We start from the raw sequence: 24,903 nt of genomic DNA, 5'->3' as shown, positions 1-24,903 counted from the left end.
AATAATCTTTTGGGTTGCTAAAACATTTTTTTTTGGAAAACGTAGATGCCCTTTTTCGTCTTCAGTCGCTTATTATATTTTTAAGTGTAATGGGTACAAAGACAACGCTGGAAAGTTCAGACTGGACTTCAATTGGCAACGGTTTTTTCCTTTGCAATTTTCTTCCACAATTTTTGTTTTGCATTTCTGCCGTTGCAAAATGCTTTCAAAGTCGAGAAGGGGAAATGGAAATGGTATGGCACGGCATATTAGTAAAAGAACAAAGTTGGCAAAAACTGCGTGCCCTGGTGTATATATGTGTGTGTGTTGGGAAAATTGAAAATGCTTTTTAACAGAACGAAATAGCACGGCTTGGACTGCTTGTAAGTCCAGTACTGAGATCAGAACCTGTTTCTGTTCTGGGTCGCCCAATTCAGATTTGATGCATTTACATTTGCACCTGTGCCAGTAACACACACAGCCATCCAGGTTTGTAAGCTTAAGTGCCATTACATGCAATCGAGTCGAGTTTGAGCTGAGTTTTCTCTACTTCACTCCGTTTTTGCTCACTCTTTCCATTGCCATCGCTCTGCCTTGCTCCATTCAGTGATACCAACATTGGATATGGCTAATGGGAAGTTGCTTGAAATGATATTTCAGTTGTAAGCTCTTTAATTTGTTAACTGGAAATAAGAGTTTAGTTTTCGATCCATAGAAATTTACTAAAGAAACCCGGTCTCAAATATTATGATTCAAATTAGATCAAACTATCCAGTTTAGAAAAATGTAACCACAATTACTCCAGTTTCCTGTAATTTCCCATAGAAAAAGGCTAGATTCAATGGCAGCACTGACCACGAAAAGTGTTTCGTGTATTTGGCGTTTGGTCCATAAGAGCATAATGCATATTTAAGCATATTTTGTAGTCTACTTTTACGGGCAGTTGGCAAACATCGCTCGTCCCAGCACTCCTCGTCCGACTCCTGGCGCAAAGTGCACTTCATCAGACAATTTGTTGGGCGGTTGGTCTAGAGTCCCTTTCTGTTGGCTTTTTTCGGAACTTGTATGACTCGTAAGTGGGTAGATTATGTGCTGGCAAAGTTGTGACAGCTTCGAGTGACTGCAGGTAAATATTATGGGTGTTAGTTAGCAGCTGGGAAGGACAAAGGAGTGTTTTTCAAGATTTTAACATTTATTCAACATTAAAATTAGTTATCTATGAAAAAATAAACATCGTAAAATGGTAATTTGGTAAGTTTCTTTAAACGACCAATTTTTTGAATAGAAGGAAATTCGTTTTCAAACTCGACCACTTCACCTACGTACTGCCTATTCCCTGGCCAAAATAAGGCCACATTAAGAGTAGGTGGTTGTGTAACCCCATGTAACCTGTAACATGACTGAATAAACACAATTTCCTCCTGTTTTGCCGCTCCGTTCGTATGTCAACAATTCAATTCATCAAGCGAAAGTTTCACCTGAAAGGGGAGAGATATTCGTACAGGGGAACGCAGATATAGAGAATCGTTTCGTTACTTTCCTTTCTCTATTTTCTTTAACTAAAACCCCCTTGAGAGTTTTTCTTTATTTGATCATCTTAGCTGCCACTTGCAGCGCACACAGACAGACAAACACTCGGCAGCAGGACGAAAGACGAAGGAAGTCGACCTCCTGACATCCTTGACTTGCTGCCTCCCATAGACTTTTACTTTTGGCTTTGGCAAACATGTGAAGGTTCCATGAGGGCGTGTGCGGGTGGGTGTCTGAGGCACAAAAAGTTTGCCAACTTATATTGAAAAATGTTGTTAACACGCAAAAGTTTTTTGCAACGTTTACTCAGCCCCAAAAACAACAATACCTACAGCAGCAACATGGCAAAGCAGCAAAAACAAAAACAAAATAAAGCTAAACAAGTGGAATTCAATAACTGGACACAGAGTGCAAACAAAATATCCAAAAAGCCGCTCAGCCCATGTTAAAGTGCTCGGAAAGATGCCTCGAACAGGAGATGAGCCAAGTCTGGGGCCTGATTTGAATAGAATTAGAATGTTTTTCCTACCTGAGACGTGTGCAAACGAGTGGAGTTGGCTGGGTAAAGGTGGACTGGCAGTGGGTTCTTAGTAAATATTTACCCGAGGTTAAGAGCAGCGGCCATTTGAACGTAGCAACTTCTGAAGATCTCTGACCAACTCGATTGCGAAGACCGAAATTTGTGTGTGTCCGCTAATTCAATTTGGGAAAAGTTTTTTGAAAGCATTCGAGCTGTCTTTTCCATCCTAATTTTTCCTACCGACATCCATTCAGAATATATTTGCTTTATTTGTAGAAGTTCTTGATTAGCAGTTTGATGAGAAAAAAAGATTTCTTGAATATGGGCAAACTTTGATTTTAGGCAGTTGAAGATGTCACATCTGGCTTCTTCATTTTAATATAAACATATTTTTACTAAGGCTATTGTTTTGTTTCCTTTACAAAATTGTCCCCATACCTGATATCACTTTTACTAGCAAAGTCCCCTATGATTTGCTTTTGCTCTCTCCGTGTAGAAGCTAATCATGATTTGCAATTTAATTTGTTTGGTCGCGTGCGTGGCGGAAATAAATTTATACCACCTACACGTCCACGCCCCTTATAAAAGCCATCCCCATCATGTAAGTGTTGCTCTGTTTTGCTTCAGAACATCGTGATATTTTTCGTTTTTGGTTGTCCTTTTTTAGAGTGTGAGATCTTGCTGTCATCGTGTGTGCTTGTCTTGCTGTTCCACACGTTTTAATTTTATAATTATATGCATAACATATCACGTATACGCCTACGAGCAAGCACGAGGTACTCGCTTCTGATGCGCCATAAATAATTTGATTTATTTTACATTTCCACATCAAAGTGTCAAAATTTGACGACACCAATTAACGCCCACTTCTATATTGGTTATGGAGAAAGTATTTTAGGAAGCATACCAAAGAATATCTATTACTTACTATAAAGCTGAGTAACAAACGACTTGTTTAAGTCGAATACAGCTAACAGTTTTAATACTCTTCTCATGTTTTTGAACTCCTCCGACGAAGTAAACAAACACTGAAATAAACAATAACTAGATGGATATCCATATCCGATAGTGGACAAAATGGACAGTAAGGACAGGGTCGAATAGAAGGGCAGATATGTCTGGGGAGAGTTCCGAACCATTTACGAATGCTCAAAAAGCCATTTAAAATGATTTACGTATCGAGTCCTGTGGATCTGTATGCGGTGGCTGAATAAAGCGGGACTACGACGGTAAGGCGGACACCGATGCTAGTTCGGCAGTTAATTACAATCGGTGCACAACTTCCTCTTTCTCCGCTCTAATCGTGAATTAATAAAGTGCCAGTCAGTGGGAGATTTATGACACAAACATCGGAAGTCGAGACAAACCGTTTTGTGTGCAAACATTTTTGTCAATGATTTAGTGTTTTCATCTAGACACTGAAAATCTTTTTCTAAGACTCTTTCTTAATTTATCAATGGTTTTTAGCCAGAAAAGGCAAGGAGTTTATCTAATTGGTGAGATGTTCCCTTCGAAAACTAAAGGTGTTATATTGAAAAGGAGATAGAGGTTGAAACTCTTGATGTCCCCTCTTAAGGATATCTAAAATGGCGTGAAACTGGACTTGAAAACTGGGCGGAGTGGCAGGAAGTGAAGGGAAATGCACTTGTGCCTTGGAGCGTGTGGCGGGGCTAATGCCTTTTTCCTCGACTGCACTAAACGCCGGAGTGTGCGGCCCATTGTTGAGGGCTGCCATACAATTTGACTTCCTTATCGCAAGCTTTCAAGTGCCAATACAACAGCCGGCTTCCAATGAGAGCTTCAATTTCGTGCCGCTTCCTCTGCTCCGGTTGCTCCTTAGGTCCTGCTCCGGCTTTAGCTCCTTCGTGGGATAACCAGGGATACCCCGAATCCAATGGCTCCTTTACCGCCGACAATGAGTTGTGCTCGAAGCGGAGCTCAATGACGGCGACGCATCGTTGACATCAACAGCGCATTTGATTTATCAAAAGCTAAGAAAAGAATAAAGCGGAAAGCTGGCGAAAGTGGCAACGGCAACGGCAACGACGGCGGGAAAAGCGCAAATCACTTCCGTGTGAAAAGGCCAACAAAAAGTGCGATCAGGTTTCCGTTTCGAGGGCCACCTAACCAGACACTGAGGCAAGGCTGAGGGCATGTTTATGACTCGGAATTTATTGCAATTGATATCGCTGAGCACAGTGGAAAGTGGCCTAGGCCATTTCATTGATTGTTTCTTTGATCAGGAAATTTATAGGGGTTACGCTTCTAACCGATTAACTTTTTGGCTAAGATAATTTATATACAGATACAGGGACACCTTTGAATATTTTCAGCAGAAAATTGGAAGTATTTTAATAATTTCAGTATTGCATTTTTTGGTCTTAATTAAATTCTTTGTTTGTAAGATTACATAAAAATTTTACATTGTCACATTTGTAGTCAAAAAGAAACCCCACTGTAGCTAACGTAACTTCGTATTTCCTATTTTGCATGCTCATCCAAAAACCGAAAATAAATACGTAGTAGGAAAATCGAGGGAAGTGCCACAAGAAATTTGCTCAACACTCACGTCTTCACGGTTGCTTTGCCATAGTTTTTGTACTTTTTGCCGATGGATTTTTCCTTGCTTTTTTTGTTTATTTTTGGTTATTTTTGTTGTTGTCTGGCAAAGGCAGCGATGCAAGAACAACATCACATAAATCTTCATAAGCAAGTTTGAGCAGAACGAAGGAACCGCAGCCTCTCGGCTGGCTTGGTTAGTTTACCTTTACCTGAGCACAGCCATTTGGCTTTGGCCACCCGATACTACACCCACTCCAAGCTCTCAGTGTTAGTGCTAATTTTTTGCACGCCCTCGTCTGTAAATAAAACACGTTGCAAATGGCACGCCCCCGAAGAAGATATCCACATACAAGCACACAATAGGCGCCATAATTCAACATAAAATATAACGCACAGACCAGAGATTCCGCAGAAAGGGGAATCCCGAAGCGAACTGCTCTACAGTTTGGCAAGTGCCTGGGAAATGTTCTTTTATTTTGCCTCACATTTGGAAAGCTTTGGAAAAGTTTGCTGAAAACCAAAGAAACACAACGAAGTGCAGCGATAGTTTTGATCCAAATTTTATCTTGTGACTGTGAAAAAAAAAATTAATAAAAATCTATAGAAAAGTTTAAAATCTTTTTAATGTTTTTAAGCGTTTTTTAAATTTCATGGAAGAAGCAAAGTAAAATTTTCTAAAAGTGCTTAAAACAATTTTTAAAGTTAATAGCAAATATATTTTTTCCCCTGACAAATGAGAAAGTGATTTTCCTCACGTTTACCTTTGTCACAAATATACTTCTTTCTAAAAAGTAATCTTTCCAATGCGAAACCGATTAAATAAATATTTTTTATAAATATACTTTTCTAATTCAAAGAAAATCATGACGTTTTTCTGTAAGAATAAAAATCACTACAAAATGTACCATCAGAAAGGCAATAAACGAAAAAAACGGAAAACTTTTCTTATTTCGGATGAAAAATGCAAAACTTTTTTAATATGCAGAAAGTTAAATTTCATTTAAATCAAGACTGCTGCAGACGCCTGATGCGATGCTCTGTCTGTATTCGAGTTGATGCAGAAGCTTATGTGGTTTTTTCTTTGACATTTTACAAATTAAAACCTACATAAAAGTCGCATGAAAAGCAAAATATTAACTTAAGTTTAAGGGTTTTATTCACCAATAATTCTCCACTAGAAATTCTGCAATTATTCTGCAGTAAATTTGCCTGAACCATTGCAATAGGCAAACAAAAAGGAAGCTCCGAATTTCAGTGCGTACTATTAGCCATAATTTTTCCAAACGCAACCGCTTGAAATTCCTTTGCACTTCACTGCCTCCCCATCGCTAAATTTTCGAGTTGGGTGTATCGCGTTTCCGCCCTGTATACTGTTGGAATTCAATTCAAAATTAGGTTCTCTGGATGCAGTACAAACAATTTCCTTTATTGAGCAATAATTGACGGACCAAATTAAGCCAGTGCCTTTCACTATATTTTCTCCTAGCTTAAAAAAGATTGGAAATGTGGTAGAAAACTGAATTTTGTGAAATGTTTACACAACCGCGAATGGCGTTTCATTTTCCAATTTAGTTTTGGCTAGTTTTAACAGACTTAAGAACTGTATATAAAATACAGTAACTGCCCTTTTGATTGAACACTTCGAAAAGAGAATTCATCTTTAATTTGGATAGCTAGAAACTCAATCTGATGTCCAGTGGCAGGAAAAATCATATCAAAGTGCTACCCCACTTGAGTTAGGTGCAAAAGCAATTACGCGCATTGACTTTGTAATTAAAATCGATTTTCATCAAGTTTTACTGCCAACCAAAGCGCTTTTGATTTTCCCTCAAACACACACACACACATACACACGCGGCCATGTACCTACCCACACCATGACAGCTTCGAAAAGTGCAGCCCCGAAACAATCCGTTTTTGCCTCATGCAACTGCTGTTTTGCGGCAATTTTGATTAGAAATTCGGCACGTACCCCTTCACTCTTTCTCTGTGCAAATTAATCTGCCAGTTGAACAGTGCCCACTTCACACACCTCTTCGAAAAAGGAACTTCCGTCCCATTATCATCATGGCCATCCTAGTCGACGATGTGCTCCTTCCAACAACTGTTGATGCCTGCTCAAAAGGGACAGCAGTGAGGGCCTCCCGCTATGCAGTCTGCTGCTTTTGACAAGGATATTTTCATAATTTTACCAGAGGCAGCAGCATTCGATGGGCATTGGGAAATAAAAGAAGAGAACCTAAAAGTCCCGGATGGAAATGATAAAGAAATTACAACAATTATCTTACTACAAATTTCATAAGATTTTAAATTTTAATTCTTCAAAGAATTGAAATGGGGACTTGGATTAAATTTCTCCACTTTTAATAATGATTGTCTTCTTGAAGGCAGAAACCGCTCAACGAATAGTGCTTCGTTTGCTTTCGTTTAATTATGAACATATTGGAGAAATGAGTAAATAAAGTAACACCATAATTAAAGGCAGAAATCGCATTTCATCTCGAGTACATCCTTCTTTTTTCGATTTTATTTCTGCTGATGTCGGCAAAGTGAATAATAAAAATATATATTTTTTAAAAACCTGATCGAATGCGTCGTTCCACGTGCTCATGATGCATTGTGCCAACAATTCAATTGAATTAAATTTTACGCCATTACTCGAAGAGAACTCGCCCTTCGGTCGTTACCCCTCCTACACTCTCCGCTCTCCATACCACCCCTTAAAACCATATCCACATTTCCATCCGTTGGCGTACGACATACCAGTCACGACTGCCTGTACACATTGCCCACATGTGTAATCTGTTTGCCAATATTAAAATATTCATTCACCTTAATTGTCAACGGTGCTGGGCCGGCAATGGTCACTGTCTCTGGCTCGATCTCGTCCTGAACGCAATGCCAGAGCCAGAGCCACAACCGCGTCAAAATCCCCCTCTATTTATCCCTCGGCCACTTGGTCCCTACGCATATCTATATATAGCTATATCTCCCTACAGCCCATACACATACGGATATAATAACTTGATCTCTGTTGAGTTGTCAGCAGAACATCACGAAAATTGTAACGAGCGGCGCAAAAAACTTTTTCTTTCTGTACAGGTACCTATTAGGTGAGCCAGTGGGGTAGATTAGTTTATGTTAGCCGGAACAAAAAAGATACTTTACATTTAAAAGTAGTAAGCAAACAATAATCTAATGTAATCTTGCGGTTTACTAGAAATTACTTACTAAGTGCCTTTAATAATAAAGATAATATTCCTCTAGTTATATACAAAAGATGGCAAGTAGGGAAGTGAAACTCTCATTCATTATTCAAAAAACTATTCCATATTCTCATTAAGGTGGAAATGGGTTTAATTACTTTTCCATACCAGATATCATATAGTTGATGTTATTCCTTTATACAAAATATTTTTGGTGCCATTTAGCCAGGGATTCGTGTGCAAAAATTTCGCAATGCCTGCTGCTACACCCACATTGCCAAACCGAATGTTTGTTGTGCTTTTTATTTATCTGTATGTGCTGTGCTTTTCGCCATTCTGTGAGTGGCATCAGGGATAAGGGCGCAGGACGATTTGGTTGGTAGGTGAAGGTAGGATGGGATGCTGGTCTAGGTCCAGGAGTACAACAATTGTAATCACTGGGAATCAGCATGTTTCACATACCAACACGAAAATCTGTCGAACATAAAAAGCAAAAATGCTTTGGGTGAGCCACCACCCATTGCCACCCACCCACCATAAAAAAAAACTGTTGAAGGTGCAAGTATGAGGGTGTCTCTATACGAGTGTGTGTGTGTGTATGTGTGGAGTATTCGAGGGGCCATCACAAAGTGCTGTTCTCCACGAAAACAACAATAAAATAAAACCCCAACTTCGGACCCTGTGAGGACCCTGCCACACCCCCTGCAGCCATGCCCACACGCATTTTTACCTTTTGCGCTCCGCATATGAAAATTCAATTTGCTCTTCAATATTTGTGTTTCGTACCAAACTCCTTCCCTTTTCCACCGCCCCTCTGTCGTTTGTGTCATCCGCTTTCCTTCCTTGTGCTTACTTGGCTTTTTCCTTTTTCGACATTTAAATTTCATTCAGACTTGTTGTAATTAATGATTTTTATGCAGTGCAATAAAAGCGGCAATTGTTTGCCCAATACGACCAGACATTTGCACAGCGGAGGTGGAGATGACGAACTGAAAGAACCGTCCCTACCAATCTGGATATGGCCTCTATTTTTGGGGACACAAATTAAAGAATATTACAATTTATGAGATTTATATTAATAATTTTTAGAATTAAAGAAAATAACAAAGGTCTTTCTTTCCATTTAGTTGATTCCAAGGAACTTAACTTAATTTGTAATCATTTATTTATAAAACTTAATCGCATCAAAATATTTATAAGCCATATTCATTTTCCCAAACCGCAGCTAGTGTCAATTGATTGTAATATCCTATTTAAAAATCCGCTAATGCGGCTAATTCCCATTTACCGCAACGCCAACGTCATTAAGGCAATGCCAGATAGTAAGCTCCCTTAGTCAAAAGGCGACAGCTGCGATAAATATTAATAATCATCAAGCGGCAAAAAGAGCCCACACAAAAAGGCCAAATAGTATTAATAATCATTTCGCAGTGACCGCAATTTGAAAAGGCTTTGTAGACTGTGTGCCCGGGATGCATTTAGCACGTAATTCACAAGCAATTTAAATCCAAAAACATTGCGTTGGCCTGGCCTGGCCCGCCCACCTTCGTCCAAAACCAATGGGCTTCGGGCTTATACTTTCGACTCTACGCATCATTTGTTTGCAATGCGAACACGACCGCAGAATATTTATTCTATATACACGCTATATTTATACATTTTTTCTTCACATTGTTTTTCCTTTTTCTTTGTTTGTTTTTGGAATTTTTCAATTTTTTCCCTCTGGCTTGTCAAACGATTTGCAAAACCAACTGTCGGCTGCCGTTAACAATTGCATTTGCAGTTCTGTTTTCTGTTTGCGTGGTCAATTCCTCTACTTTTTGTGTGCTCGCTTTTTCGCCCGCTGTTGTTTTAAGCGTTAAATTTAATTACTCGCCAATGGCTGGGAAAACTATAAAAATTCATGGTGGTAACCGTGTGTTTGGTGTGTGTGCGAGTGTGTGTGTATCTATGGAATGGAAAACGCATTCAGCGCGGTGTAGAAATTTGAACAGCTGCTGCAAATAAGCAAACAATCAAGAGAGATGCTTGCAAAAATATGAGGATGGCCACCTCGGCGATAGTCGACCGCATACATCCTAAAATCCATTTTTATATTAACCAAAACCAAAGTAAATATCGCAATATATCAATTAAACATGTTTATTTTTCAAAATAGTACAATTTTAGCTGTGGCGAACGCTTTTTTTTTATAAAACCACAGTTAATTAAATAGAATGCCCTGTTTTTACGGGTTGTGATAAAAAAGGTTACACTTTTTGCTTACGACAATCTTAATTAATTTTAATTGCAAATTTTCGCATAGTATTGAGATGAATTCATTATTTATTAAATTGGATAATCCTGGAAGTAGATGTAAGTCTAATTTTTTATATGCTTTCCTAATTAATATAATTGCAAATGCAATCCAATATAGATGTAATTTTGTAGTTGTTTGTAAAAGAGCGAAGTCGTATCATTTCCTCTGAAAATCCAACTATTATTTGAGAAGGGAATGGTCTGCAAATAGACGCGTAATATTGTCGTGTTCAATTACAAGGACTTTCCGATTTATGGCTGATTTAATTCTGAACTTCACTATCGGACTCACTGGCCAAATGTTTGGTGGACACGCATCGGGTTTAATTAATTTAACACGAAATCATTGAGGCGATGTTTCCGAAATTAAGCGAAGCTTGCATCAAATAGCTTATTGACATGCCACAAGTGGATGGTCGTTTATTTCACAGGTGAAAATCTCAATTAGTTGACTAACTTTCGATTGCTTTAATTAATTACCTAAACTTAAAATACTTTAAATAAATTGAAGTTCAATGGATCAATAAAATTATAAAATGTTTCATTAAATTATTTCTTTCTTACTTTTTTGTTGATGCAAAATAGGAAGTAACGTTTATTTAGCTTGTGAAAAGTTTATTAGGAAATTGACAAGAGGATAAGTTTTACACATGTCGATAGTGGTAAAGAAAAACATTCGTTAGAAGAACATTATCAGACTTACTATCGATAGTCGATATGTTAATACCGTGCCAATTGCATTTCCAATAGTAAGAACAATGTTTCCTAGTTTTAATTATTTTATTAATATATTGAAATGTTTTAACAATATAAACAAAATATTATATTCACTTTGTCAACGTAAGCTCATATTTTTTATTGGTAACTTAACTTTAGCCAAGAAAATGACAAAGGAAAACAAATACTTGCAACGGTGAAAAATTTTCAATTTAAATTTCCAGTTGCAATCTTTTCGGCTTGTTAACGACCATTTACTGAAAGCAAAGTTTTCCGGCCTCTATCCCCGCCCACGATACTCGGAGTTTGGTCTATTTCAAAGTGTTTATGCGGCTACAAAATGAAGCAGAGCAAAGTTTTCGTTTTATTTTTATTTTTTTGTTTTGACAAACTTTACTTTTGGTCACAAAAACTTCTGCAGTTGGCAGCTTGCAAGACTGGCGGAAAAGTAAAGAAAAACATTTTTCATAAATTTAAAATTGCAAATTTTTGTACGTTCCCAGTCCCCAAATCAAAGGGAAGAGTGAAAAGGCCCGAAAGAAATATATCTATTTTGAGAAGTTTGTGTTTCCGCTTGGCTTTGGCTTTACCCCATTGGTCAGAAATCAATAAGGCGGCTTGAAGACAACTAAATTGTGCGTCCTTGCGGTTGGGCGGATGTCGGCGGACAGGACATTCGATAAATAGGCACATGGCACGGAATACGGACCACGGACTACTGTATACGGTTTACGGCACACGATGAACGGACACACGGACACACGGACGGACTGTGCAATGTGGGAACGTTGATGGCAACGTCTTAATTGATTTAACACGAAATCAGTCAAACGATAATCGAAAATTGCTACGCAAACTGTTTGATTACATGCAATGTGGGCAGAAGGACCTCAGTCGGCACAATTGACCCACCAAGCCACCCAATCCAACCAACCCGACATCGAACACCACCCACCACATCCTTCAGCTCATCCGCTTCCAGCACGCTTCATTGCCAGCTGAGGAATTGACAAAGTTGCTCGATTTGGCCTGGTCGTGGGGACATAATTGAATTTCCTAAATTGCAACCGTTAGTTACTGCGGCTCCAGCGGATTTGATTTGGGCGGTCCGAGTTGTGGGCGTGCCCATTCGTATGAGCAATTGTCGTAATTGTGTGCATTTTCTTTGCTTATCATTCATAATCGCACCTCCTTCCGCATAACCACCATTGAAATATCTTTCGCGGCCATTTATCTACATTGAATTACAGTCGTACCCATCGAGTTTCTTATCGGCAGGCTTTACATTCGATTTGGCAATGAACTCTGTCGGTTAGTGCCAGTGTTGACTAATGCCCCCTAATTAGTCAACTGGGCTGTTGTTTTTTCCACCCCGCTTATTTCTGTTTACTTGGTCTATTTCCAGTTGTTTCCCATTGTAGTTTCGCCGAATGTTGGATAATTTATATTTATTTTTGGTTATTTATGGGCCAGAGCGCCAATCGTGGGAGGTGCCGACTGAGAGGTTGCTAAATAATATGTACAAAGGGAAGAATAGATTGAGTGCCAGGCCTGATTGTAATGGAAATTGATTAAGTGTTGTTTTTTTTTTCGTATGGCCTGTTGGGTTGGGAGGAGTTTATTCTGGGATGAACTTTAGAAAGTGGAGATATAAGATATTTCTAAATATTATAATACATTTATATATATAACCCTTACTCCTTACTGGTATTTTATAGGATTTTTAAGGCACTTTTAATAGGAGTAATATTTGTATTTGAAAGTCATATGATGACGTAGAGCGTTCTAAGGTGTATCCTAAGAAGTAACTATCTATCTTAGTACAATAAATGAAGTTAAATATTTCACTTCCCATGCGAATCAGCTAAATGTCTTTAATGTTGTATCAGAAAATACATATGTGTACGTATGGCGGTCAGAAATAAGCAATTATGCATGCATAAACAAAATGCTCATTTCGGCGGATTTCGGGTGGGGGGGTCGATTGGGGTCGATGGGTGACTTGGGGAAATACGTGAGCAAGTTGGCACTTAACCTCGGACCCCCCACACACACCCAACTCATCGCTTCTTACCTGTGTCTCCTGTGAGTTTGCAATTGAATTGCCAATGAAGCAAAGTGCCATCGTATGAATTAATGAGCAGACGTTCCGGCCGCAACAACAATAAGAGCATTAAAGTGAGTCCTGCGACTCAGGGGGCAGGCAGGAAGGTGTCCGAAATCGGACCGGTATCGAATGGCATCGAACGGCACTATTGAGTGTGATAATCCTTAGGCCGTTACGCTTTCGCTTTTCTCCTTTCACTTTGGCCAAAATGGTTTTGGCCGTTTCAAATATTCATGCGCTGCATATGGTCCGTAAATGATGCACCAATTTTCCCTCTTTGAGTGAAACCCATCGACCAATTTCCATTCATTCAGACGTGTTGCCTAAGCTTTCGATTTGCAATTTCAATGGCAGGTGAATCGGATATTTCTGGAATCAACATATATTTAGAAGGATCATAAGAGGCAAATGTTCCGACAGAATATTTGGTATCATGAGACAAAGCATTTAGGTAAATACTATTATTAAGACGTGTTAAATGTAATCCAAATATGTCCAAAAAATTGAGATACAAGTCAATTTTAAGATACGAAACTTAAAATATTTGAAATAAATACAAACAAATTGTTGGTAAATTTGAATATTATTATATAATATATTTTAAGCTTTAAACTAATTTTAGTTGAGGCATTTTTGTTTAGTGAGTGAGTGCTTAAGTGAAAAAGAGGTCGAGTGAGTCAACACTTTGATAGACTTTGGGCTGCGTAATCGAGCAGACTTATTTTACCTGGAGTGGATCCACGCCCACTATGCATACGACTCCCACACACGCACGCACACACGCACATCAGTGCTGGAACGAGATTCATGCATAAAATTATAATAAATCATGGTCCGCAATAAATATGGAATGCAGGGAGGATAGCCCATATGCGTGGGCGTCGATAAGCTGCCCGAAAAGCGGCTAAACATAATCGAAAACGCGTTTCCGTTTCCTTTCTACCCCTCCTCAACCCCCTGTACCATTTCGGTTTCCATATTCCCGAATCCCCCGCTGTTTCTGCCTTTTCTTCTGCGCTTTTTTGTATTTAAATATAAATGAAAATGTTTTGCAGCCTGATTGCGGCATATTTTGACGCAGCCCAAGGGTGTCAAGGGGGATGGAGGTTCGTGGTGGGTGTGGGGGTAGTCTGGTAAAATGGGTGGCTCAGATCCCCATTTCGCTTTCCCTTTGATAAAATCACGTACTGCCTCCTCAGGCACTGAGCTCTCCAGAAAGGCTTAAGCCTTAAGTTTTGCGCCCAACAAAAGGAAGCGTTTGCGCCATTTTGTTGTCTGCCTCAAGTGTCGTTTGGTATTGCTGTTTTTGTTCTTTCTGTTGTCGATGCGTCACCACGCCCATCGCCCATCGCACACCGCCCACCGTCCGCCATCAGCCTTCTTTAAGCCCTTTTAGACCTCCGCCATCGGTGGCACTTGAGATGGCGCTGAAGTGGTGAGAAATAAGCAGTTTACAGAACTTGATAAAGTCACATGTGCGACGAGTGCATTCGATGGAGTTGCGGAGGGTTTTGTCACCATTTCACGGGTGTTTAGCCACGGCCCTTTTAGCCGCGCCCACTGATTGAAAATGCCGCCAAGAAGGCGTTCAATTTCATGGCTGACTGCCGGCAGGTGGGGTCAACGTGGGTCAATCGTAATGTTTGGCTCCAGGTGCACTTAATGCTCGAAGTTGCAGAAGAACTACGCGTGCTCTTTCCTTCTATTTTTAAAGAATATCTTACTTGCTCGTTAAATTAAGTTTAAGCTTTATTCTTTAGTATTTCTCCAGTTTTAAAGTAGTATTTAATTACTACAAATTTTGGAGCGTCAATTTAATCAGGGTAATGTTTTTTATTTACTTATTCATGAAATCTCAAAGATTTCATCAAATTTTAGATTTTACCCCCAAGATAAAGTTGATCTTAAAACCCCTAATGGCAAATTTGCCCTGTGCCAACCCTCGATAATGTCGTAGAGATGTGAACATATATACATTTCTGATTTAGTAACCATATCCCATATCGCAGCATAGCAATCTCGCTAAACGCATTCGCAAACAAAACGTTTCTGTCGCCGTGCTCGGCGATGGGTGAAAAATTAAACAAGTTGCGAGGGTCGTGAGTTGCCTTAGCAATTTCGCATAACGAGTCAAAACAACCGACCAACCCAACCAGCGACCACGCCCCATTCTTTTTCCCTTCCCAATGCAACTACCATCTGCCGCCCAGATCTGGCCAAAAGTCAAACAAATTTAAGTACTTTTATGCGCCATAAGAGCCACCTGATAGAAATCTTTTATTTGAACAAGGGCCGAAGGGAAGACGAGAAGGCCACGCGGAGACGGAGGCAACTGGCGCATCCAAGTTTCCTACCGACTAAATGCATTTTGCATGGGGGTTCGGAGCAATAAGGGTTGCCATGTGTGCGTCTTTCGTATCAGCGCGCTTTGTGCGATTTATGAATTAACTTTTTTTTGAATGAATGAATGAAGTCGACTCGCAAAGGCACCCACACACACCCACCCAGTCGTGCATTGGAAAAGAAAGGAAGACATGGAAAATCCTTACAAATGCTGCCCAGACATATGCACAGAAAAACTGAAAGAAAAGAAAGAAATTCGAATGCAGAGCGAGGATTCTCCAGAAATTGCTAGTAAATCGAGGACGAACGCACATGCTCTTTATGGAAAAACGATATTTGAGGAATATATATACTCATTCTGATTTACAACAGATCAGGATATATAAGCATAAGGAAATGTTATTTATGAAATTAAATTATTATTCATAGATACTAAACATAGAATATAAAACTGCACTGTAGTAATTTTTGTAAATTTAAAAACAAGAAAGTAACAAAAATAGCTGCGTAAATTATTTTAATATAATACCAAATGCCTATATGAGATGGTCTTTGAAGAGTGATCTTTCAGCGTTGAAATTCTCAGATTGCGAGGTTCTGATAAATAGCAACTCAAAGGTCTTTGTGGCATGTTATCCGCCCCTTTTCTGCCATTTAGCCCGGTCTGAACTGAAAGACTCACTCCCCTGTCATTGCATATCGTATTAGTTGAACTTTTGTGCTTGCAATTCACATTTCTGTGTATTTTTCTGGATATGCTCCTACGCCATCTTCCACATTGCGAGCCTTTAATTGAAATGCCTCTCAGACTAACGAGTGACTTGACTTGCACGTTTTGTTTTGACATAATTTCCACTTGCCTGCAAAAGTGCCTGCATAATGCATTGAAAAGATGGGATGGATGAGATGCCTTCGTTATGGGCTTTGTAACGCCGAACCCGAGGTCCTTTGAGCACATATTTGCTGATTGCATATAGATAGCATTTGTCTAGTGAGTATTTGCAGAGGCATATTACCATAGATGAGATCTTTTTATGTTTGACTTGGTGTAATCAGGCCAATGCGATTCAGTCATCTTATGTGTTATGTATACTTAATGGCGAGGTGAATCGAAATGGTATCTATAGATCCAAAATGCTCGGTATTTATCCAAGACCTTTCTGGTCAATGTTGTTATGTAGGCAATATATTTTGGTTATTTTCTTGTCGTAGCTCTTATATCCTATCTTTTACTTAAGCACATATACTTGATTTATTTTTCGTTAATATACCTACAGAATAACCCCAAATACTCAGCTTGTGATTATGTTTACTTGAACACTCGTCGATGAAAAACCATAAATAACCATCCCACGTCTTCTGCTATTTATACCGCCTCAAAGTCATGCACTTCGTATTGAGTTTTTGCCTATCAATGGCTCGCCACTGATAAGAAGGCATTGAATGAGCTTGCAACTTCTGCTGAGAGCTCCTTGAGCATTGCCTAATATTAATTTCATTAACTTTGCCAAAGTGAAAAAGTCATGGGCAGCAGGAGAGAAGGCGCAGAAATCTCTTAAGAGTCATAATCAGGCGAATATCAAAGTTAATGCGACTCAGTATCAAATTGCTAAAATAAGAAACATAAACATATATATACGAGTATATATATATATATATATCAGGCAAGCCTCTGATTTAACAACCGACCTCAAAAACAGAGTTCATCATTTTGTGGCTGTCATCGTGGGGAATTGCTTTTGGCCATGCCAATCGGTTTTTGAGATTTTTTTTATGCCAGAGATTTTTCCTTTGTCTGGTTTGCGTTTAAGTGATTTGACGCCACTAACTCGGTACAATGGCTTATGCGCTGTCATTTCCTCGGCCAACCAAAAAGTAATATCAAAGATAATATTCCACTGCAGAGCCTTTTTTCTTTCAGCGTGATGAATTTATGTCCGCTTTGTTTTCCGATTATTTGGTCAATGAATTATCTGCGTTCTAATTCAGTGGGTCAGGGTATAATCAGCCATACTATAACTCACTATTTGTCATCCATTTCATTATTTATTATTATTATCTTGGTACTAGTACAAGAATGCTTACTTGTAATTTTATGCGTTAGTTATAAATTATGTTCTTACGTAATATTGGAAAGAGGACTGCAGGACAATTAAGAAGGACTATGTTCATCCTTTTCTTCTTTAATTTTAAAGAGATTGAATACTGAGAAAAGTAGTTGTAGAAAAGTAAAATTCTATGAAAAATCGATTAGCAGACATTTTTATATAATATTTCAATAGTTTATGCTTTTGAATTTAGAAACCATTTGATGAGGTCAAGTTTGGCAGATATGAGATAATTGTCAAGCTTCAATTCTTGTACTTGTGCAGCAAGAAATCAAAAAAACAAATAAAAGCAATGGAGACAAACACAAATAGTTCATTAGGAAGTGCAGAGACATTCGAAATTCATTTGTATCGTACCATTTTGTGATTTGCATATTTATTTGGAATGGTGATGAAGGGGGCCATTTCGTGGGCTTTCCGTCAACTGGATTCGCAGTTGGGGCACCTAAAAATCTATTCATGGTAAGTGCTTTTCCAAGTTGGTTTGCTCTGTTTAATGAACTGAACATGAAGAAATTATATTTTGCCCAACAAGCATGGAGACACACACGTGGGCACACACAAACACAAACGCACACAGTGAGAGTCGAATGTATCTGCCAGATACGAATATACCCAGCCACACAGATATACTCGTACACAGTTTAATTTTTGCTTGTCAAGCTTAATTTGCGCTTGAATGCATTGCCCCTCAATGAGTGCTTGTGTGTGTGGTTGTCCTGGCTGATGTAGGTGTGTGAGTGCTTGTATCTATGTGTTTTGGATTGCATGCACGAATGGCAGGACACGGCAGGAAATGCCAAAAGAAAAAGCGACACACACACACATACACACAGATATCCCCTCTGCGGATTGCAGCTGACGAGAGTCCTCCGCCCAGTCAGCATTTGTTTGGAATCGTGTGATCCGATCCGATCCGGGCCATTGCTCATATTTGACTGCGGTCGTTGGCAGTTGGCAGTTGCCGGTTTCCAGTTTTTGGCGATCTGGCCTGGAATAAGCAGAACAATTACCGCAAATGTCGGTCATATACACATCATTCTTTGATTGATGCGCTCGAATCAAAACAATGGCGAAGGTACCTTTTTGTAGGTATTATTTTGCACTTAAATCAATTTGAAGTACCGGAAGTTTTGAAAGGCTTTTGTCTTAACAATTTTCACAAACATTACCTTAAATATTTATTATATTTTCTAATTTTTAAAAAATTTCTGCGACTTTAGCAAATTTTTAAATAATTATTCTTACTTTCCATATTCCTAAATCATTTTCTTTCTTCGGCCTAAGTACTACAAGTAAGAAGTCTACGCTGTTACGAAATGTAAAAGTTCGTGACTTTTGATTTTTAGAAAACCTATAATTGATTTCCATGTTCAATCGACTGCTATACACTTGCGGTGATGCTTGATTTTCACATCCGCCTAGGCTAATGTAAAATTTAAGCGAAGGCAAGCGAGGGATATTGCCAATTCTGTAGAAGAATAGGATGAAATAACGGCATCCTCTAATGCGCATTGATTTTCGCATTTCCACTGGCATCATTTTCCATTGTTATCCGTCGCTCTTGTTGTTTAGCAACCGTTCACTGTTCACAGTTCGCCATTCACCATTCCGACGGTGAACTAATAGCAGCGGATGTGGTTAAAAGCATTTGCCCGGCTACCTTTTTCATAGACCATTAAATTTGCATTTGCTGACGCTCACTGGTGCGATTGGCTGTCAGGCCGGCTGTTGTTCCTGCCATCTCCATCTTCATCTCAACTCGTGGTTTTTAGGGAAAGGAGTCGGACGGGTGTGGCAAATCGACTTGGTACTTAATATTTAAATAGCTTGTTTTTAAGGCACTTGCATTGCATGACTATGCCAAAAACGGAAATGATATGGCCACAACTATTTCTTATAAAAAAAAATTTCTTTTTACTGAAACGCTAAACTTTTTTAATTTAAAAGATAAATCTTGTATAAAATATGGCAAGTCTATAAACGGAATATAAAATATAATATATTGAAGTCGCTAATTTAGTTATTGGAATGTAAGAGTTAGCCAGACGTTTTCCCAAAACGTTTTTGGCTTTGGTTGGATATAATAATTATAGTAGTAGCTATAAATCAAAAAGTAAAATACATTTGGCAACAAAAAATAAAGAGGATTAATGGATATAAGCCAATAATCTCGGTTCCTAATTTGTTGGGTAGAATCATTAGATTCAATTTCTTCAACCAGACTTTTATCTTCTTCGAAACTTACACGTTTCTTATTGCGTTTCTCCATCGGCTGAACTTCTGAATATAAATCATCATTGTCATTATATTCTCTAGGACTCAAACGTGTAAAACGATCCGAATTATGAAGACATGGATCCACAATAGCTATTTTTTCCAGGGGCTTAGCCTGAATATATGGATATTTTTCTTGATTTGGGGGACCGATAGAGCTTTTACGCTCATGCGTTTCTGAAAAACATTCAATTTCCTTGCTGCTCAGCTCTTCCTCTTCAAGAGGCATTGCCGCCTCTCCATCTATTCTACTTAGATCTTTGGGCTCTTCACAATCTAAAGTAATGCTTATGGTTGAAAACGATTGTTCTAAGCTGTTATCTGGCTTTTCTTTTAAAGTTTTGTCATCAATTTCCTCAATCCTATCAGGACTCACAAGTTGTTCAATTTTACATTTCTTTTTCTGAATATACATATTTTTTTCTTGATTTTGAGAACCGATAATGCTTTTAGGCTCACAGGCTATAGGCTTTTCATCTTCCAATGGCATTGCGTCTCCGTTATATATTCTACTTAGATCTTTGGGCTCTTCATCATCTAAATTAAAGTTTGGGTTTGAAAACCATTGATCTAAGCTGTTATCTGGCTTTTCTGGCTCTAAATCTTCTAAAGTTTTATAATCAATTTCCTCCATCGCATCAGGATTCACAAGTTGTTCAGTTTTTGATAGTTGTCCTTCAATATATGAATATTTTTCTTGATTTGGGAAAACGGTTATTCTTCTATGCTGATCTTCTATTAAAAGACATTCAATTTCATTGCTGCACAGCTCTTCGACTTCCAATTGCATTGCCTCCTGTTCATCTAATATATTTAGATCTATGGGCTTTTCATCATCTAAAGGAAAGCTAAAGTTTGCAAGAAATTGATCTAAGCTGTTATCTGGGTGATCTGGCTCTATATCATTTAAAGTATTATCATAAATTTCCTCAATCACTCCAAGATTTTCTGAATTACAACTCAAGTTATTTTCATTGGCACTATAAGTCAAATTATCTTCTTTGACATTAAATTTCGGATCGTTTCTTGGCGTGATATTAAAATCACAAAGAGTGAGATCATCACAATCATGTTCCTCTCTGATAGATTTTCTGTTATGCAATGATTTAAAACGATTTTCTCCATACTTAGGCTTGTGAATTCTGTTTCCCATAGACGATAAAGACTTCCTAGAAGTTTTATTGATCGTATCCAAAGCAAGTTTGTGCACGGGCTTAACAATGTCTGGACTGAGGATATCCTTTAACATAGCTCGCCTTTTGGCAGGAGGATTCTTCTGATCTTTAACTGTTTGTCCGATTATTATTTTATCTTTTGAGTCATTAGGTGCTTTGGCCACTATCTCCATTTCCAAAACATTTTCATTATCTGACTCTTTGGTCATTTCCAATGAAGCATCATTACTATTTTTTGGCTTTTGCCAAGAAATCAGAGGGACAATCCTGGTATTTGTTTTAAAAAAATTGTCCATGTCCATTCTAAAATTCTTTATGTGCTTCTTTTGGACTGCAATGATCTGTCCCTTTGTTTCCAACCATAGTGTTTGATCCTCCTCTCCTGGTTTATATTTTTTATCATACTTTAGCTTCTGACCTAGGTCTATGAGAGACATCTTTCGACCGAGGCCATGGCTTATTTTCCATTTCGGTGCTTGCTGGAAAATTCCACCCTTGCTTGCTTTTACATTCTTCAGCGTCTGTTTTGCTTCTATCTGTTAAAGAGATATGATCACAGGAGTGAGGTAATATTCCCAAAAATAGATAAAAAACTTACCACCATTTTTTCGAGGAGATTAAGGTTTCAGTTATGTTACAGTTTTAATAGCAATACTGTTTCTAACAATGAAAGGAAAGGGTTACTTGAAACCAAAAGCAAACTGAGGTTCCAAAATTCTCAATTTAAATAATAAATTCCCTTAGGCATGGAGCACTATTGAATCCGTTTAAGTTCATTTCAAAAGTACAGATCCCTCAACCTATCCAGCAAGTTTTGAAATCCTTTTAAAGCTCCACCTTCATCACCGCCAAACGGTTGGCACGTGCCCGATGCATAAATCGAAGTGGGATGAGTATTGTCGACATCTGCTTCTGGTCTGGCGCACATGAATCATTCATGAATCGTTTTGGCACAAATGCAAATCGTGCAAATCTTTACAACAAACAAAAGCCGCCCCTCTGCATTGAAAACACCCGCATGGCGACACGAAAAACGCCAGCTAAACAATGTAAAATGTTAAATAATTATTTAAAACAGTCGAATGCTGAGGGGGCTGGGGGGTGGAAAGCAACAATAAAATGTTTACTGTTTACTTTTTGGCAAATTTATGGCCTAATGCAGCTGGCAATTGACCAACCCCCTTCCAAAGTCGACTCCATAAACAAAAAAGAAAGACTAAACAAAAAAATCATTCACACTGCGGGTTGGCAATGTAAATAACACAATGCAACATAAGTGATTTGCATTATATGCACATAATAATACCACAAAAATAGGTTTTCAATTTTTGAAAAATAAAACACTTATTTATTGTTCTAAAAATGTTATGAGCTACATGGTTTTTATAATCGCATTCAAATTTAGTATTGATTTGATTAAAAGAAATTATTTTTGACGAAACATGGCAACACCTATGAGAACTATAAATATTATAATCTATAAATTAGTTAAGCTCCCCATACGTTTGGGATTTATCTAAGCTAAGCAGTCCTTATCCAATTTCCTGATAATTGTATTAAGCAGTTTAGTAGTCAAATCAAAAGCGTAGGCATTAGCGACCACAATAATCAGAGTGGTAAATATGTAATCTGTCAAATCATGGCATTAAGTTAAATAACACCTTCGGCAGTGGCAAACACAAGCGAATCCACTGGCAAATGGATGCAAAGGAAAGGCTGGACCGGCAAATGTTTGACTCTGGCACATATGGCCTCGAGAGTGGAAATTTTAAAGCATTGCGAAGCAACCTGGCAATTATATTTATGTTCCCATTTACCAAGGGGCATTCTGTTTACTTGAAAGCAATTAAAAGCAAACCAGAAGCAGGAATTCAAACATATACACCACCCAGCCACCTACCCAGCCCCATTCCCCCGATACTTCATCATATTTGTGTGCGAATATTTGCTTAGTTCTGGCCCCAAGATAGGGGTTGAGTAGCTGGATATATATATATATATATGTATAGGGCAGGAGGGGAATGGTCCTACAACTGAAAGGCCTCGCAGTAAAATGGCCACTCAGGAAACGAACTTCGTTTATTGTGTCAGGGATATATATCTTTTCTGAATTGTTTGTCTGAGCATGCTAGAATCCCGGAATGAGGACCGTGCCAGCGAGTCAGAGCGATGCACAAATAACCTACGGGGCCATAAAAGAAATACGTTTACAACGTACTAAAATTGAGTAAACGCTGCCATTACAGAGGCAGCAACAGCAGTCAGAGATCCTTGGATCCTTAGATCCTTCTACTTGCAAGTTTCCAGTTTTGTGTTTTCTGTATTCAGCTTTCAGTTTCCCATTTTCAGTTTGCGTTTTGTCCCTTTGTCGTATTTGCGCTCAACTGTGCTCTATTATTTTGAGTGCACACAACCTGCTGCAGTAAAAAAGACAACACAATTTAGAATGGAATCCTCTGAATGGGCATAGACACAATTTGAATTGTCCGTTTTTGATTGGGGGCTTGGTTGGCCATTTGTCCATTTGCCCATTTGGGCTTTGGCATCGGCTTTGGATTTCCCCCTTTCTCATCAATTAATCTCGTTTGCAGCGTTTGCTCAAATCAATTAAGAACTACCACACACCGATTGACGATAATCGAATTAACCCCGTTTCGCCTCAACAATAACAACGAGCTAAGGGGATAACTAAACTCCATATATCAATGATGCTATGATGGGAACTTGAATTAAAGCGAGTTAAATAGCTAAAGATTTAACACACAGTTTAGAACGTATATTCTTTAGGCACAAATCAAAATGCAAATTTCGACTTTAACAATCATCAGCTCAGCCAAAGCTTTAACTTGAGGCTAATGGAATGGAAGAGAGCATCATCCAACCACCTGACTTGCCACTTTGCCAACATTTACATTTGCACAACAGTTGCGGGCTCGGATTCGAATTCGGATTCAGATTTGGATTCGTTTAGGGCAAAAAGTGAGATACAGATACGGTTCAAGATACATTTTAAGTAACAATCAAAGCTTTGCATTCAGCAGGGCATCTCCTCTGATGGCAAAAATGTTCGATTTCAAGTGGTTTACCACATAAATTTGCACTTTGCTTTGTTTACAAAGCCATCGAACGAACAAACAGAAAAATAACAAAGAAGTTCGAGGGAGCAAGTAAACCAGCAATTGAAAAGGAAAAATGAAATGGAAAGGTCTGCAGGTTATTCCCAGTTAAGTGAGGTAATCGGGATAATGGTTAAGTGTATACATCTGGATAGGCCTTTTCGAATTTTCCCTGTTGCTCACTTAAAATAATATACAAATTGAAAGCTATATTTTCTATTCGAAAAATTCTTACATTGAATTATTTTCCAAAACATCTGCTAAGTCTTGATTAGCAGATTTCTTAATCATTATTGGTCAGAAAGGCATGCCTCTCGGTACTTTCGGTACTTTCAGATACTTCCGTTTTATACAACCTAGAAATGGAAGATTATTCGGGTTCCTTTGGTGGGCCCACAAGCATGGCATTCATTTCCCTGGGATCGTTTGAAAGATAATGCCGAGAACGACTCAGCAAATTCTCAGATTCCTTGACATGTTTTAACAACTGTGATTTTTTCGGACTGCTTAACTTCCTGCCACTTTTATCCAGTTTTTCCAGACGCATATAAATATTATGCAAATCCATAAATATATCAGCTATGTCCTGATCCACTGCTTGCATTTGCTTATTATTATTATCCTGTAACTTTTTAATACTCTGAACCTCATTGTAGACCGTATCAAAGTTCAAAAGTTCCTTTCTATTGAAATTTTCTAAAACATTCAATATGTTTTTATCGGTAAGATCGTCTTCGTGGGAAATCGATTCAATCTGTTCCAAGGTTATTGTTATAAGTTTCTCCAGTTCTGAGGATCTTTCAATGGTCGTTATGTCCGATTCTATTTCTTTAGGCATGCCATTAGCTTCCAAGCTATTTAAGCTTTTCTGTTCTGTTTCCGACATAATTTGGTGACAGCTTTAAAATTACCTGGAAAACGAAAATTTAGATTGAAATATGTTTGATATAAATTATAATATGACA

At 38.4% G+C, this 24,903-nt stretch overlaps 2 protein-coding genes across 2 annotated transcripts; both read right to left on the bottom strand.

The window, feature by feature from the left end:
- Positions 1 to 19,291: 19,291 nt before the first annotated feature.
- LOC108105744 lies at positions 19,292 to 21,535 on the bottom strand. Its single transcript, XM_017212461.2, has 2 exons — positions 21,421 to 21,535; positions 19,292 to 21,358 (listed from the first exon to the last, which is right to left on the bottom strand). Exons 1-2 carry the CDS (start codon positions 21,424 to 21,426, stop codon positions 19,394 to 19,396), a joined length of 1,971 nt encoding a protein of 656 aa, XP_017067950.2. The 5' UTR covers positions 21,427 to 21,535; the 3' UTR covers positions 19,292 to 19,393.
- A 2,597-nt stretch (positions 21,536 to 24,132) lies between these two features.
- On the bottom strand, positions 24,133 to 24,903 carry LOC108105770. Its single transcript, XM_017212493.2, has one exon. It carries the CDS (start codon positions 24,822 to 24,824, stop codon positions 24,309 to 24,311), a length of 516 nt encoding a protein of 171 aa, XP_017067982.1. The 5' UTR covers positions 24,825 to 24,903; the 3' UTR covers positions 24,133 to 24,308.

The sequence above is a fragment of the Drosophila eugracilis genome, unplaced genomic scaffold (assembly GCF_018153835.1).
Source record: "Drosophila eugracilis isolate 14026-0451.02 unplaced genomic scaffold, ASM1815383v1 contig_353, whole genome shotgun sequence".
NCBI classification, from domain to species: domain Eukaryota; kingdom Metazoa; phylum Arthropoda; class Insecta; order Diptera; family Drosophilidae; genus Drosophila; species Drosophila eugracilis.
This window is presented reverse-complemented; position numbering and strand designations above follow the sequence as displayed.

Bases quoted from the DNA above. Each gene is read 5' to 3' on its own strand.
- LOC108105770 (XM_017212493.2), bottom strand. From the start codon at position 24,824: ATGTCGGAAACAGAACAGAAAAGCTTAAATAGCTTGGAAGCTAATGGC.